This window comes from Corvus brachyrhynchos, unplaced genomic scaffold (assembly GCF_000691975.1).
Source record: "Corvus brachyrhynchos isolate BGI_N302 unplaced genomic scaffold, ASM69197v1 scaffold175, whole genome shotgun sequence".
Lineage (NCBI taxonomy): Eukaryota > Metazoa > Chordata > Aves > Passeriformes > Corvidae > Corvus > Corvus brachyrhynchos.
The window spans coordinates 2,928,268-2,945,324 of NW_008238448.1; the positions used below are offsets into that span (position 1 = coordinate 2,928,268).

Consider the following 17,057-nt stretch of genomic DNA (forward strand, 5'->3'; position numbering starts at 1 on the left):
GGAATGCCATGCCAAGTTCATTTGACATGATAAAGCATATTGAGGGGATTTGTAACTACACTTTGCAGAAAAAGACAAAGGATAATTATGGAAAAATAGAATGGTTTTAAGTAACAAAAGTTCAGTACATGTTAAAATTCACTGTTATTCCTTTCATGTATGAAAACAAACAAAGTACTGAAGCACTTTAAAAATATTATTTTAACAGAAGAAATTATTTCATGATGCATATTTCATGATTTCATACTTCTACATGTGGGGTACAGACTTCCAAGATTTCCCTGGAATATTTTTATGGTGTGCTTTTGAAAATGTGAAATGAATTGCCTTGGCAAAGCATACTTCCAGCTGCTATTACACAGATTTACATGGATCTGGAAGTGAAATTCAGTTGTAGCTGCAAAGACACAGCTAAACACTTCTCAAGAGCAAATGGCACCTCAGTACAAGCAACTTGGTTTTTACAAGTAAGCTCAGCATACTTGCAGAAGATGAGGCTGTGCACAGATTCCTACTCAGAATAAGGCTTACGTAATTTCTCAAACTGCCCCTGTGTGCAGGCGCAGAAGCTTGACTCTAAACTCATTGTGCTCCTACCAGCCACTATGCCTGGAAGAGCAGAATTATACTCTCCTGCAGCACAGAGTTTTATCCCACCCCCTTGTCTTGTCTTGGTGTGACTGGACATCAGAGAAGCAATTTCTTGCTAACTCACTGCAAGTAAGAGCACCATCAGCGCGCCACTTGTGCTGCTGGTGCCTCTCCAGACAGCATTGCTTGAGGGCATCGGGGCAGACTCCCTTGCTCTTACTTAAACTGACCCAAACACAAATGGAGCATTCCACTTTTAGTATGTTGAGAACTGGTTATCCAGGTATCACTTAGAGTGTAGTTATCATTTGTTACCTAATTGTTTTATACCACACAAGTGCCAGAGCATCAAAACAAAGTTATGAGAAATGTGTGGATCTCTAATTTATTCAGACGGGCTCATCACTTTCTGAGACTCGCCACAGTTAGGATTAGTTGCCTGATTGCTCAGCTGTGCAGCCTTTAACACACGATCACTGCACTCTGTGACTAATCCCACTGCAGTAATCACAGATCAGTAACTTCCATTAGTATTATCTGACTCTCAGAAAGGCTGCACAATGCTGCTCAAGTTCTAGGGAGTAGCTGTGGTTTTTTATTTTTAAACTTGGAATCAGTGCACTGGCGACTTTCCAAGCAAGTTATCCAAAACAGAACCACAACAAAGGAAGTGAAATGTCTCACCTTTTCTCCTCTTTCTCCAGGGTCACCCTGAGGAAAATGATTGGAGCAAAGAAGTCGTAAGTACTAACTCAGGCAAAAATCAAAGTGTTAGTATTACTACCATTACTAATAATTATGTCACTACTGACGACAATGTCTCAGATGATACAATCCAACAAGAAAAATCCCCAATGAACAAAAAAATATTTAAATGTAATAGATTTCAATGGATAATACAACTGCAACATATACTTTTTTAAAGCTTCAGTAGTTTGCATGTGAAGACCTCTCTCCCTATTTTGTCATAGACACTGACAAACAGGCGTATGTCTTTGAGAAATAGCCTGCAGGGACCTAGGTGAATCCTACATGTGGTTCTCCTTGTTTTGGGAACAAACAAAGGAAAAACACAAAGTCTGAATGTGAAGGGAAAGTCTCATGATTCTGTCAATGGCTCAGAAGGTTCCTCAAGAGAGAGAAAATGCCTGAAGTGTCCTGAACTAATTCATAACTGTTTCAGAGCAAAGAGCCTTCAGTGCTCCTTACATTCTCTGTAACAATCTCTGTAACAGAAAGATGGCTCATAGCCATTATTTTTTTCAAAATTAAAACATGCTTGAGAAACTGCCAAAGCACTTTTGCACACCAGCCTGACCTTGACAACTCATCTCTGCATTTCTGGCTCAGAGCTGCACTCTGGCTCATCTTTGCCCCTTCTGATGGCTGGCAGTCACCAGGCAACTCAGGGACTACAGCTGTGAATACGAATTAAGCATCAACTGCCATAATTTGGCTTCTTCTGTATACAAAGTAAGAAAAGGTCATGCTCCCAAATGGTTTGTTTTCATTCCTGATGGACAAGCAGCCAGTCAGTAAATGCAAAGAGGCTGCCTTGCTTGTCTGTCAGCTGTAGCATGATGCACAGAATCAGCTGAGGAGCACATGTGCACCAGACACACTCCCTTGCAGCTGATGGGATTAGAATTTAGCATTACCCCTTCCAAGAGGCCCACAGATCCCATCATCTTGGACATGTTGAGTTTTCTTTTAAATGAAGTTATCATAAGCTTTATGTTCTATTTCACTTGTTCAATATTAGAACAGCAGAACAAATTATATGACAATAAAGTAAGTGCAAAGAGTCAGTCTGATGTAACAAATACAGGCTGAGACATGCTCCTAATGAGGCTTGTTGCTAACTTCTATAATAGCAGGATCAGCCCTCAAGACTTCACCCTGACATTTGTCAAAGAACTGACCACAGCAGTTCTTGAAAAGAACCCTGAAACACATTGTAAGGGGCATAAACAAAGCCTTTCTGAAAAGGTCCCCAAATTCCCAAATACTTGCAGGCATATTGCATTCAGCTGGGAGTGGATGTCTATGCGTCAGTGCCACTGACTGGAATTATACATGCACAGCAGAAGAATATGCTTCTTTATGGGGAGATGTGTAAAGCCTCTTACAGCACTGATCACTGGAGTGAGCAGATCATTAAAAGCCAGTCAGAATATAAAGCCGAGTTGGAAAGCCTGACTGTCATCTACATATGCACTCACACACTCAGTGCTTCTGTTTTTAATCCATTTTCAATACTGACCTTGAGCCCTGCTTCTCCCTTCTCTCCTGCTATGCCAGGCAAACCAGGTTCACCCTAAAGGCAAAGAAAACAAAAGATGAAGTTAAGAAAGACATGATGAAATATATGAGTTTTCTCATATTGGGTAAGTAATGATAAACAAAATTTAAAAAGACTCTGCAAACATGTACCCCACAGCTGGGCACTAAAATGCCTTATTTCATCAGTTAGCGTGGATTAACCCATATTAAGATAAGAAATTATTCTTCTGAAGGAGATGAAAGCACACAGATGTCAAACTAAACTGAAAGGAGACCTGTGACTCCTGATTCTTAAAATCTGTCCAATTAACCTTAAAAGCACAGTCTTCCCAGCAAGACTGCCAATGCTTTCCTCTTCTCTACAACTTAGAAATGCTGCAAGAAAGACTTATCTTAATTTATTTTGACATTTGTGCTTCTGGTCTCAGACAGAAGGCATATAACGAAATAAAATGAGAAGGGCTTGTTTCAGAAATGGAAGAATTTGGAAGAACAGAGAGCTTTTCAATTTTAAAAATATACTTTGCTTGTCCATTTTTTATACTCTTATACCAATGGCTGAAAAGTGGTTTTAAAAGATTTTTAAACTGTCAGTATTACATCAATGTTCCAAATTTTGGGTATGTTTAATGGGTAGTATATTATTCTTCCAGGAGTAATAAATTCTTTTCATAAGTCAATTAGCAAGTAACGCTTATTTTCAATCTTCTTTCCCTCCTTTGAATTTAAAAATAATGGAAAGAAACAAACAAGGAAAAAACCCAAGTCAAAACAAACAAAACTCTAAAAGATATTTCTTAGTGTTTATATCCCGTATTTATGGGAGAACCACTGGTATTCATTTTAGATAAAACGATAATGCAATGGTTTTTTTTACTGTAAAACAACTAGAGCATATGGCTAAGTATGTAAACGCTTCTGCGAGTGTATGTCTCAGCTTCACAAGAAATACCTTTTATAACCCTCACATAGAGAACTGCATCACATTTCTGACATGGGTAAGCACATTGAAATAACAGCCAAAAAAAAGATTTTAAAAAGTCTGCAGCAAGGTCCTTCTAAAAGTCCTTTGCTATGTAAGTGTATAAAAATCCACTAGCTAACATACCCATCACATTTAAAACAGCAATTTATATCAGAAACTTAGTGAGCAATTTTCACACAGTGTTCAAGCTTAGTACACGTGAACCTATCCTCTACTCAAAAGTTACAGAGGTGTTAAGATAAAGGCTTTTCCAAACACAAGATATATTTTCTAGTCCTCCATAAAAGCCTTCTATTAAGAAAGAATTTCTCTCTTTCTTACTTCCGCAGGCAGATTTAATCATAGATAAATTAACTCTGATTCTCCATGAAAACAAGTTCCATCGTATTTCTAAATTAGGTAAAGGAATCATTAATTACATTTTAATTTCATTGAGAGTTGGACTATTCCAAAAAACAAAGCTAAAGTTCTAGCAAAACTCTAGTGAGGCACTTTCCAAGCCACAGAAAAAAATGTTAGGTACCATTAAGCCCTCAGGGAATTAAATAGTCACTTGTGTCAGCCTTTTCTCAAGACCCCTTTGTACTACAGTAGCTGTGAGGCTGATAAAGTAGCACAGGCATTCAATATATGAGTGGTCAGGATTTGAAGCTGTTGGAGATTAGGTGTGAGTGTCCTAAAGGATTGACCTAAAATGCTCCTGAAGAAAACTGCCAGTTGACAAAATGAAGCAGAAGGGACCCATGAATATACACTTGTTTCTCCTCATCCTCACACCCCAAACAAGCTTGTTTCTGTTCCCTTCATTTTTGAACAGCTGCTGTCGGCTTATGCTTTCAGGGGCTTAAATCTCTAATCAAAGGGTTGAAGTTCCAAGCTTGCACTTTCCTCCCAGGTTTATGTATCAGTGCTATGAATGCAGAGGGCTACGATTGTGACAAAAAGGAGACTGCAAAAACAGAACAAAAAAATTATTTTCTTCACGCAAAAGTGAATATCTCAGTTTGCCACCATAGTAAATCCCCATTCACACCAGCAATCTCATTTCTGACCTACATGCAACTCTTCTATGCACAGCACTACACTTATAATACTGAAAATACTAGGCAGAGACATTTGAAGTGCAGAAACTAGCTCTGAGAATGGGAAAGATTGAAGGCAAACCTAGAAGAATAACACAGAAATGACCTTGTGCCTTTATGTTTTTGAAGTGATTATCATTCTGTTTCTAATGTTCAGAAGAACAGGGAAAATATTCCTTTCCCTATGTCAGATCTCTATTTTCTTGTCAGTACGAGGAATCAGGGAGTAATGAGGCGAAGTGAAAATGTACAGCCCATAAGCTGTTCTATGCCCTAGCCCTGATGAATATTCCCAGTGCACAGCTAAACAAGCTTTGTGCCAGGCAGTCTACCTTTGTAACTGCATGGCAGTCTGGCTTTATGGGCAGATGTTTTTACAATTCCAGTAAGCCTTAACATAAACCCCCCAAACAAACAAGAAAACCAAATCACAACACAAAAATAGAAGTAGTTATGAAGCAAAGAGCAGTTCACTTTTGAAGATGAGTAGATTGATAGCTCTTGATAGCTCCTTCCTTGCTACGCACTAAAACACTGTATAATTTTAGCCATGTTGGTCCCAAAAGATCATTTTGATTCTTGGCATGAAAATAATTTAAAATATTTCTGTTAGGAAGTATAGTTAATTATTTTCCTTCCATTTAGTTACTTTTAGCTATTTATCTCTAAAAGCATGTATTAAAACCAGAGTGCAAAATGCTGTATGAGTAAAAGTGGAGTGTAGAATGCTGTAGGAGTACGCTTCAGCCCCACAGGTTAGTGCTTTGGAGATGAACAAAAAGCCCAGCTGACCTTTAGGAGGCTGAAGACAATGACACTGCTATTCACGGAGTGATGCATGCAAGGGAACACCAGACATTCAACGACATCAATTCACACAATAACTTAAATCAGACTGCTTTTCAACCTGATAGAATGAAAGAAGCTATAAAGCTAAATCCTCAGTGTCACATGTTTTTTACATTCACCAGGCCATGGGTAATGTCTTTCCTGACTGCTGTTGTAGTCTCTCTTCAATAGCATTGACAGCAAAGGTGTTAGGTTGCAGAAACAGTTCTCTTCTGCACATCTGCTAGCTTTGAAATCAAGGCAGCATATTTTTATTTATTTTTTCTTTCATAGAATCACAGAATGTCTGAAGTTAGATCTCCCTCTGGAGATCATCCCTGAGGGCCTTCATTGGATTCTACCCGGTATGTCCATGTTTCTCTTGTACTGAGGAGCCCACAACTGGACACAGTACTTCAAGAGTGGCCTCAACTGTGTTTCTTCCCATTTAAAGAATAATTTCTTCTATAGTACATCTAACTTTAGCCCTCAGCTTGCCTTTCTCCATCCAGGAACTCCTGAGAAATTATCACTCAGTAACAGAGTGATGGCAATCATGTTCCAAAACTTTCTGTTTTCATTACATGACCCAATACACAAATGGACAATAAACTATTGGAAAATGCTAGAAAAGCTTCCTTTTCCCAAATTTCATGTAAAAACTATGCAGCACTAGAAGGTAATTCTCTAGCCTCTGGTCTGCTGCAGAAAAAAACACTGCCACTAGAACCCTTACAGACACCGAAGTGTCCAGCTATTCACCACCAGAATCCAATTTTTTTCAGATAGAGTTTGCTGAATTCACAAATGATCTCAAAATGGTGGAAATAAAAATTTCCAGCAAATGTTCTAGTCTTCATTCACCTACGCAAAATCAATCCGCTTAACTCAGCAGGCGTGTAAATGTTCCAGTAGTTTATTTGATGACAGCCCACACAGAAGTATGCTGCAGACACAGTGGGATTGTTTTGCTGTTGTTTACGTGCTATAGAGAAATTGCAGAGCCCCCATCAGTGGAATATTGACAGTTCACTTGCAAAGAGGTATGTTGTAATGTTTGTTTACTGTCAATAACAGGAAAGTCTTTACCATGTTTCAGGAGCAAACCTGTGGATGGGGGGGTGCAACCCCAAACACCCTTACAAGAGGACAAGCACTTTGGCTCCTCAAAAATAGCAGCACTCTAACAAACTAAGTTACTGTCACTGCTGCAGTGAATTAGAAAGAAGGCTGTTCCATCAGCAAGCTGCAGTGTTGAGGCATGACTGAATGAGTTACAAAGGGCATCACCTTTAGCTATTCAAAACCCTCTGATAATTTCTAGAAATGGCTTCAACAAAATGCTCTGAGTCTCAAAAGTCTTTGGCTTTTTTTTCCAACTGGTATAAATGATCAAGGCAAACAAAATGCTAACATGTCAAGAATAATACCCAAACCAGCCGTTCAATTCAGGAGTTTCAGATAATTTGAATCAAAACCCGAAGGATATTCCTTTGGACACACACCAGAACACCTTCATTCAAGTCCTGACACTCTTGAGCCTATATTAACTGTATAACTTAATTAACATTGACAGAATAACTCCGTCTTTCCTGTATCTGGGCAGAGAACAACCTACAGCACCCTGCTTAATAAATAGGTGTAGTAGTTTCCTCAGATACTCTCATGATTGGGGCAATTTTAATGCTTACACTGAAGTGAATCTGAATTTGGTGAGTATTCAAATGTATATAGAGCATTGCTCGGGCTCTGCTGGTACCATGAGAAAAATCTGTCAATACGAACTCATAAAATCTACTTCAGAACAGGTCTGAAAATGTATTACCCACTGGAGTCCATATCAAAGAGTCGAGGCAGTTGAAAGCATGCTTCTCCTTACTGGAGTGCTTTGTGCCCTTAAGGCATATACCTTCATATCCAGAATTAATCAGCTAAAAATAACATGGCTGGAGGCCCCAGCTTTTCTTGTTTGTAACAGAAAAACACCCTAGAGGCTGATGGTCTGAAATAGGTTTTGTTTTGGTGAGATGCATAACTCTGTCTACACCAGCTGGTGGATATCCACCTCACCCTGAAAGAAAGGCTGCCAGTATTGCTATATTTTTCAGTCACTAGAATATAATCAATTTAAGGATAAGGAAATGCAAGAGGCCCCAAACCTAATCCAGTCGAATTTTACTCTAAAATACATAGAAGAGGACAGAGGGTAAAAAAGTGGTTTTTTAGAAATGTTACTGTGATTTCCATTTCAAACCAGTGTTGAATTACCTCCTTTCAACTTGCTTTTTGCGCCCCTCAAAAGTAACTTAAAATTGTTTGTTTAAGGACTGGAAATCTCTCCTGGCCCACTCACCAACTGAAATTAAGTGGAAAGGCTCTTCAACAAGACTCAGCTGGCCTGCAAACCTGTCTGAGAATTTGTGAACTACATTTATGGTGTTTCCTCCCTTTATCTGAAAAAATGTTAGTACATGCACACCCTTCCTCATTTCTCTGAAGAAATTTGATATTGCTACCTTCAAAATGTGTTCCTACACAGCACTGCACACAGTAATAAGGAAATACATATAAATTAGAATAAAAAGAAGCATGAAGAAAGCAGTAACAAATATGCATACCCAGATGCTGAATCTACTGATAAGAAGGAAAATTCTTCTGAGGTTTTTCAAATTGCTACTGTCAATCTATCAAAAGAACTTGAAATTAAGGGATCTATCCTGACCACTCATTCTGTTTTCAATACACCCTTATGAAAAAACCCACCAAAATATCAAGTACTACATAAGAAAAAGCCATTTATGGAAGTGTAGAGTGAGGGGTTTATGCACTCCAGACCAACTTATTTATAACAAAGAGAGCTGCACAGACTCCAGAAACTGGGTTCCTTCAGGCCAAATACCATCTTGATTTAAGGAATCTCTGCTTTTCTCCTTGTGTCTCTGCTGCAGCCAATGAGAGTCCTTATCAAATCAGTGCCACTTCACAAATACCAAAATTCTATACTTGCAGAGTTGAACTTTCCAAGAAGCCTTTTGTGGCCATTTCAACATGATTAATGTAGGGGTGTGATATCCTTAGATCACTGCAACCTCACATCTCCATGAAGAACCAATGCTTTTTTGTACTTTTCGAGTGCATGAGGACTTTCTGCCAGGGATGGAGAAAGGGAAGTTTATTGGCCATTGCATTGTGATAGAAAGCAATCTGTGGCTTGCACAACAGTCTGCAAAGGAAAAGGAGCACTCAGAAAGGCTCTCCTTGTTATCTCAGCAGGTTTTGGTCCATCCCAGGAACAACACTCTCTCCAGCTGCAGGTAGTATTAAGCAGCTCCTTTGCAGTACTGTTCTCAAGATAAACCTGCTGTAGTTTCTCAAATGTAGGAACAAATGAAGATTGTAAATGTCCTTGCAAGACTACCTGTAATGTTTCACTGGGTTTGGCCTAAAAAAAAATGTGTGAAGGTTTTATGGCAGTGATTTTGCTACTCTGAATACAAGAAAAATCTATTAGTTAACAGCCCTGCAAAAACATGTGGGTTGTGTAAAATTACACTTACTCTAATATCTAGAGATTGTCTAAGAGAAATGGTTCATATGTTAAGGGATTAGAAAACTGTTCAAAGTGCACTCAGAATTTATGATCTCATTCCCAGACCTATTGGTCAGACTTGTCAATCATCTCCCATAGCCCACTATTTCAATTAAAGAAGAGGTGAAAGGAAAGAAAAAGGAAAATTACAGAGACACGTAGAAGATGGAGATGACCTAAGTCTTTTGTTCAACTGCTTAAGGAGAGAGCAAAGCTAATTCACTGCTGACATACATTGGCTGAAAAATATTTCATTGTCCAGATGAGAAAAGCATTCATACTCTTAATTTTAAGCATGTGCTTAACACTCACTGACTTTTAAACTAAGAAAAATATTAACTTGGAACTTAGTGCACTGCACATGCTGCTGTTTGACAGAGCGAGCTCACTGACTAAAAGGCAACCAAGACAGTAAGGCTTTTGTAAAGTCTTTTAACTACGTAACTTCTAAAAAGGGGGTGACTCGCATCACACATGCAAGCTGAATCCAACTCTTCTGCAAATTAACATGAATCTGAATGAGTAAAGCCAGGAGTGACAGCAGCTGGCTCATAGTACAGCCCAACTCTTAAAATCACCACTCTGGTCCTCATTCAACAGTATCTTCTGCGTCACACTGCACTGAGAATCTGTTTCTTCATAGAAATTGGAAGAACTGATCTTCTGGTAGCAAAATATTAACATGGGAGTCCTAGGCTGCATTATACTTCCTAATTTTAGACAAACTCTCCTTCAGTTTAAACTTCATTTCTACCACTGTTTCCAAGCTAATGGAATTTTTTTATCTATTTGTTTAAAGAGATAGCAACATTCAACTTTCAATGGCCTCATCTTATATGAAAATAATATATTTTCTGCAAATAAGGAAGTGCTTTCTAGTCAGTATTGACCAACAGTTGGGAAATCAAACTAAAGAATGCAACAGCAATTCATTTTATCTGTGTTGCTTTTGTCCCAGTACTTATGTTTTACTTTAGCAATTTAGTTTTCTTCTTGAAGGTCAAAAGTAAAGCAGTCCAGCTACATTAAAAACACACTGACATTTTTAATAAAGTGGTAATAATTTAAAAATGTCTTTGACATTATAGATGTTATGAATGTTGAAGTAAATCAAATAAACAGACACCCATAAATTGAAAATTTTTGGCATTTTCTTTTAAAGCACAATTTAAAATTAATAATCAGCATTTAAATATGTGTTTGTATCTTCCCATAATGTTCAATTGCATATTTCTTTTATGCCCCTTAAAACATCACTGCAGGTCTATGTGGTCTCCTAAAAATAAACATGCAACAACCTTGCCATAGAGCTGAAAAAAATTTGTTGTCTCTTAAAATGACACATTAATCACACATTTGACACATTTCATTATTAGCAATTTTTTGTGTTCATCTGAGTGAATATTTCTGGCTGGAGTTTGTATGATTATTATTAGAAATAAAGTTCCTGAATAAAATATGAATCATCAGTTCTGTTCTATTCAATGTGGTTTGCAACTTCACCCTATCCAGTCTTCTTACACATTAATGCATACCCACATATGCTACAAAGTATATTTTCACTCGAACTTCAGCCATAGTGAGACCACAAAAATTACTTGAATTATGTACAGTAACAGCATCTGAGTTGGTAAGCACTGTCTGCCATTCATGTTGCATCTGAATGCAGCTATAAAATATGAGGACTTAACACACATTTGTTTCGTATATTTTCTTATAAATTCTGGTATGAGATACATATACATATAAAAATTCTAAATATTTGTTATTTTGTTGTTCCACATTAGTTGTAATACTCTGAATAATTTATAAATAAATTCCTATCACTATCACTGTAGTGAAATAAATATCACTATAGTGAAATAAATGATTATTACATAATTTCTTACAACCACTCTCAAAACACAGGTCTAATACTATGTATTATGCTATCAGAAACAATACATCCTCCTCTTTTTATTTTTTTTTTTTAGGGGAGAAGAATTAAAAGCAAATTATTTGAAACATCTTAACACTTTTATTCCTAGGCCTCTGGGTGAGGGAAGCAGAAGCAAGAGAGGATTGTCTAAAACAACCCTTATACACTACCATCTGTTGCTGCTTGAACCTGGTGAACATATATATCATACATTTTCCTTTTGGCATCCCTTGCCAGTGCTTTTGAAGTTCACTAGGAATGTTAGGGCTTGTGAGAACAACAGATGGATAATACTCTGTACAATCAAAGAGGTATACTATTTAAACTTCATCACCCAGATTTGCCAAGCAACCTTAGCAACGCTGTAACACAGTCCTGCTGCTTTATTGTGACCTCTCCTTATGGAGGGCTGTTCTGAACTATGACTTTACTAAGAGATGACAGTGACTTGCCTAAATTAGCATTTCCTCCTAGTTGTGTTCAAAAATACTTCTGTTTGATTTATTTCTCTGTGTTTTCATCCTCAAAATTTAGTTTCACATTATTCTCCAGCTGTGTTTCCATCTCATTTTATTTCTCTATTTATTGGTTGTATTAACAATGTATTGGGCACTGTATCAATACCCAATATCAACATAAGTGTTTGCATCATGGGACCAAATTAACAAAAAGTGAAAAACCCTTTGTTTGTAAATATGCCGACTAAAGCAACACATTATTAATATGCATCTCTTTCTACAAGCTATCAGTCATCATCAAATCTGAACACCAGACTTTCAGCTTAATTAATTACATTTTCTGCCTGTTCAGGTAAAACTAGAAAAAAATTACTTCTGAGCACAAAGCACATTATATGTTCTTTCCACGAAGCCAGTTTGAAACCACAGCTCTGGATATAAAGTTGCGTTTTGCTCATGTGAACAAGCCCAAAATTGCTTTAATCCACTACATAAATAATGGCAGTGCTGACAAAGTCAGGGAACTCACCACTTGTCCATCTCTCCCTGGAACACCAGGCACTCCGACAGAACCCTGGAGGGAAACAGACGCCAGTGTTTAGCAAATTAAACAGGTCATGAAACCTTTCATCTCATAATACAGTATTTAGAAATAATGGTGAATGCTTGCTTATTGTAGCTGCAGTAAATTTTTCAAAAACTCATTTTCATCCAAGCTGAGCTCTCCTTTCATTTGAGATTCTATACTAATTAGACATATTCTCATGTTGTACATTTTAATGACTGTATGGCCTTTTCCAGGAACAAGCTTCAAGCTCATGCTTTGTAATGTTGTGGAAGCTTCACAAGAAATGTAAGAATTAAAATGCTGTTCCATTTAATGCTCTCAATAAATTTTGAGACTGATCCTATGCAATTGAACATAGCACCTGAACAAAACTATTAATGCTTCTGGAGGGATCATTCAAGCTCAATAACTTGTAGCACCAATCCATCTCAAGGCTTTTAAGAGATAATCTGCAGTGATTCAGTCTGACAGTACAAATTACAGATACACTTTTACAGTGCACCAATATTAGCATAATCAAAATTAAGAAGTCACTACAGGCTAAACACAAGGGGCAAAGAAAGAAAACAAAATATTAACACTGATTTATATAACATTGAAGGGATCTTGTTTACAAAGGTCTCATACTATAAGTTTGTATGTGATGGACAATTTTTTTGAAGGCCCTTGTGCAACTTGCTATGGAAGTTCAGTGAAACATGGTGAATGAGGAAAGCACAAAAGCTGTGTCTGCTTACACAGCATTCTCCTCTTATCTTATAAAGATGGTGCTGCTCAGCAAGGGAACTGAAAGAATTGGTGCATGGCATTTCCCCCCCATCTCGCTTAGAGGTGTCTTTAAAATTGGTTTAGTCAAAAATCACCAACATCCAAAGGAAATGCTTCCAAACTGGATGCACATGTTTGTCAATGAATAGAGTTGGGAAATCCTGTGAAACAGGAAAAGGAAGCAACTCATGAGGGTCTCAAAAACCCTCCAAGAGCTAGTAACAGAGCTTTGAATCAGTAAGAAATAATACACTGCATCCCAGCATATCTCCATGACCCACAATGCTCTCCCCTTTCTCCCAAAGCTTCCACTTTGGCATCCTTGTTGTCTCTTCTTGCTGGATGCATGGTCATGGCTTTTAGCCACTGCAAAGGGGCCTGAGTGAACATTCTCACATCTCTGTATCATTTTTCCAGAAAACTAGAACATAAAGCTCAGGAGGGCACTAAACCATCAGCCTCAATCAACTATCCTAAATGTAACAACTTCTCCTCTCAGTGACAACTGATTATTTTTCTTACGAAACACAGGATGTTAAAAAGTGTAAAATGAAGCTGATTCTACTGTGATAAGTAAATGTTTATCAGATATTTGAAAGTTTAAGGCACATGGGTTTTGCTGATGCTGTACATGCAAAATATCCTTGTCTTAGGGTATAGCTTTATAATGGCAGCTTAGACATGAGTACAGCTTTAAAATGCCACATTCCCACACTGCCAAACACGAAGGGTAGTCCTCTCCTTCAGTCTGCAAACTCTGTACAGCTCACAGCTGCCAAAATTCCATCAATTTGTATACTTTGGGATTATATTTTTACATATCACAGGTTTTTCTTTCTTTTGTTAAAAGTTTCATTTTAACAGATGCAAGCAAACCTTCACTCTAAAGAACATTATCTCAGAAGAAGAAAAACAGGCATCTTTCTCACATACGTCAATACTGCTTATTCCTTCCTCTTTTTTGTTTCCTTTATACCAATTAAAGCTGTTTTATTAAATATCTTTCATACAAGCTTTCAATCTTTTGAAATCAGCTATAAAATTACTCGCCTTGGTGGTATGTGGGTCAGATGCTGGACAAGTATCACTAACTAGCTGTTATTGCTGATATTCTGAGGACTGTTTTAACGGCGTAATTCCATAAATCCTAAACTCACTCAATCAAACTGAGGCAGTCAGCTTTAATGAGTGTAAATAATGCTGAAGGCATTCCCAGGAAGTCAGGTCTCAGGTTACCGAAGGAACAGGAAGACACCAGCAGACCACCTGAACACCACCAACCAAGCACTATTATCAGCAACACCTACGTCCTTTGTTTCTGCTGGTCAATTCTTTAGTCATATGGCACTGATCTACTTGAGTAAGGACATGCATTTAATCAGAAACTTTATCTCCCCACCTTTCACAATGTTTTAACTTTGGTTTCCTAATCGTACCAGTGTATGAATGAGAAAATTATAGTGACCTTTTCACCTGAAAGTTAAGCAGACAGATTGAAACAGTCTGCTCTGCATTGCTTCAACTTCCTATGATGGGGGAAATGAGAAATCTTGTGCCTCACATTATAGGGCTGCATTTTGCAAAAGCAAAATTCAGAACCTAAGCTAATTGAGTCAATGCACTGTACAGTAGCTTATTCCATTCACCTTTTCTGCTTGCAATTTGGCACAGGAGGAATAATCACTTTCACAGTATTGTTGTTTATACTATACCTTTTGTCCTGGAGGCCCCTGAGGTCCCTGCAAAGGGAAAACAATTCAATTAACATCAAAACTCCAGCCAATTTAAACTCAAATGAATAATTAAGACTGTCTTATTGTGTAAGCACTCTGATACTGGACTGAAACCAGCTGATGTTTTATAAATCAAGGAAAAGTAAAACTTTATGCTCAAAATGCACAATGAATCTTTTCACTTTTGGAACTGATCTAACTACTAACTAGAATACTCAAATTTTCCCCCTTCTAATCTTTTCCAAGCCATCTGTTTCTTCTAATACTGACAAATCTCTCAGCATTAAGATGACTGTGTTTTTTCTCTCTCTTATGTCAGCTAACAGCCAGTTGTGTGTCCACAGTAATATATCAGCTTGTCAGCATAAAAACAAGGTTTATGCAAACAAGCATTTTAAAGATAGAGAGAAGCATAAACCTCAAAATCTTCCCACCTTCTAAGTATCAGCACACACGACTGTGTTATACGCAACATATATATATATATATCCTGTGTGCCATCATTTGCAAGTGAAGAGAAAAATCATTAACTTCAGAAATTGTTAAGAATGCTCTTAGGAGCATTTTGTCCCCATGACCTGAGAAGGCAGGAAGAGACATCTCAACTTAGGAAAGCTTAACTGCTTAATGTCACACAGGAGTCCAAGGCTCATCAATAGTGATAGGACCCATTTCTCATCTGGTGTCTCTGAAGTACCCAGGTGGCCACAGTAGACAGAAGAAACAGGTACAAAGTAGATCAAGCAACCATGTCTTGGACACTTTGGCAGTCTGTTTTGGTAACAGCCAGACCATGTCCACCAGAGTTCTATGCACTTTTGTCCCTAGGTTCCTACTACGGGCACTGGTGCAAACTGTGCGTGCTGGTGCGGTATCAAGCAAGGTGAATTCTGAGGCCATGAGGGTGCAAGAAAACCCAGAAAAACTGGGGAATCCAAATCCTTCTAATGTGAGAAAGAATAAAAGAATAATTGATTGATAACAGAACTGCATTTAGTCAGAAAAACAAAAGGGATTGCTGCTTCAAAATTTGATGCTGATTTTATTCTGAAATTAGTGTGAAGTTAGGCAGAATTCTCCACTGTTGGTAGATGCAGGGCTTGTTGGAACATTGCTCCAGTGCAAGTTTAAACTGCTAGCAGGAAAAAGCTCCACTGGTGGTAATTCTGGGTGCTGTATCCACTGATGCAGATGAAAGCCTTGCAGTTTTAAATGTGGATTCATGTGTCTAAGATTTGGCATCAAACCTGCAAAAGCACAGATCAATGTTGCTTCTCCAAACTTTTGCCTGATTGTCTTAACTGGAAGAGAGTATTGTGAGCATCTCCCTTGGACTGTACAGACAGATTCTGATAAAGTAAACCCACCTCTGAGGTAGAGGGTGACAATTTTACTTCCTTGTCTTCAAAAGAAAGCAAAAGTACCTAAGCACTCAGCACTGGCGCTGGTCAGAGCAGTAAATATATTTTTCAGATGGAGAAAAATGTCCCCAGCTCACTGTGTTTCAGAAAAACTGCTGTTTAAATCAAGTATTCTTTTCAGTAAGTGCCTGAGAGTGAGAGTGATCTGCTGGGTGAGGAACCACAAGTATAACAACAAGTCCACAAACAGTGTTTTTCCCCTTCTTCAAGTGCTTGACACCATCCTTCTCTTCTTCTGTGAGAAAGACACAAGTTTCTCTAGCATCTTAAAAACTCCATAAAATTAATGCTCAAACTAGTGCTTTTCCTGCATCAACATTATCAAAATAGGCTCCAAATGTCTATATCCTGGGCATCAGGTCTGTTGACCTGTTGTGTACTAACCAGCTACAATTTGGGGTTACTTCATGTCTTAGGAAAAATCCCTCCATCATTAGGCCAAACTGAATACAGAACAACTGAAGACCCCCTTCACAGATCATACCAGCTATTTTTATGTCCAAGGGATGGATATATCAGTTTATAACTACTTAAGAAGCTATTAAAACCTTCTAAAGACCTTCAGCTATATTAAATTACCATTTGGGGGCTCTTAACACAATACTACTGTATGAAGGTGAAAGGATAATTCACTTACTAATATTATCCCCCAAAGCAACCTGTTAAATGTATTCTCTGTTGAGGACTTTGTGCCTGGTGCTTGCAGCTGTCAGCCTGTGGGATGGATATAATTCAAGATATTGCAGAAAACTTTTTTCTCCTCCAGAATTTTCTCCTCATCCCTGACATCATTCCAGCTTCTCCAGATGAGTTACTGAATATGCAAATATTTA

General features: G+C 37.9%; 1 protein-coding gene across 1 annotated transcript in view; it reads right to left on the bottom strand.

The window, feature by feature from the left end:
- The window catches only part of COL25A1 (collagen type XXV alpha 1 chain), a 305,105-nt gene that overhangs the window by 61,443 nt on the left and 226,605 nt on the right, over window positions 1-17,057 (bottom strand). The window contains exons 12-15 of the mRNA XM_017736775.1: window positions 14,783-14,809; window positions 12,264-12,308; window positions 2,855-2,908; window positions 1,276-1,302 (exon numbers count right to left, since the gene is read on the bottom strand). Coding sequence (XP_017592264.1) covers window positions 1,276-1,302; window positions 2,855-2,908; window positions 12,264-12,308; window positions 14,783-14,809 — 153 coding nt within the window. The remainder of the gene's footprint in view (window positions 1-1,275; window positions 1,303-2,854; window positions 2,909-12,263; window positions 12,309-14,782; window positions 14,810-17,057) is intronic.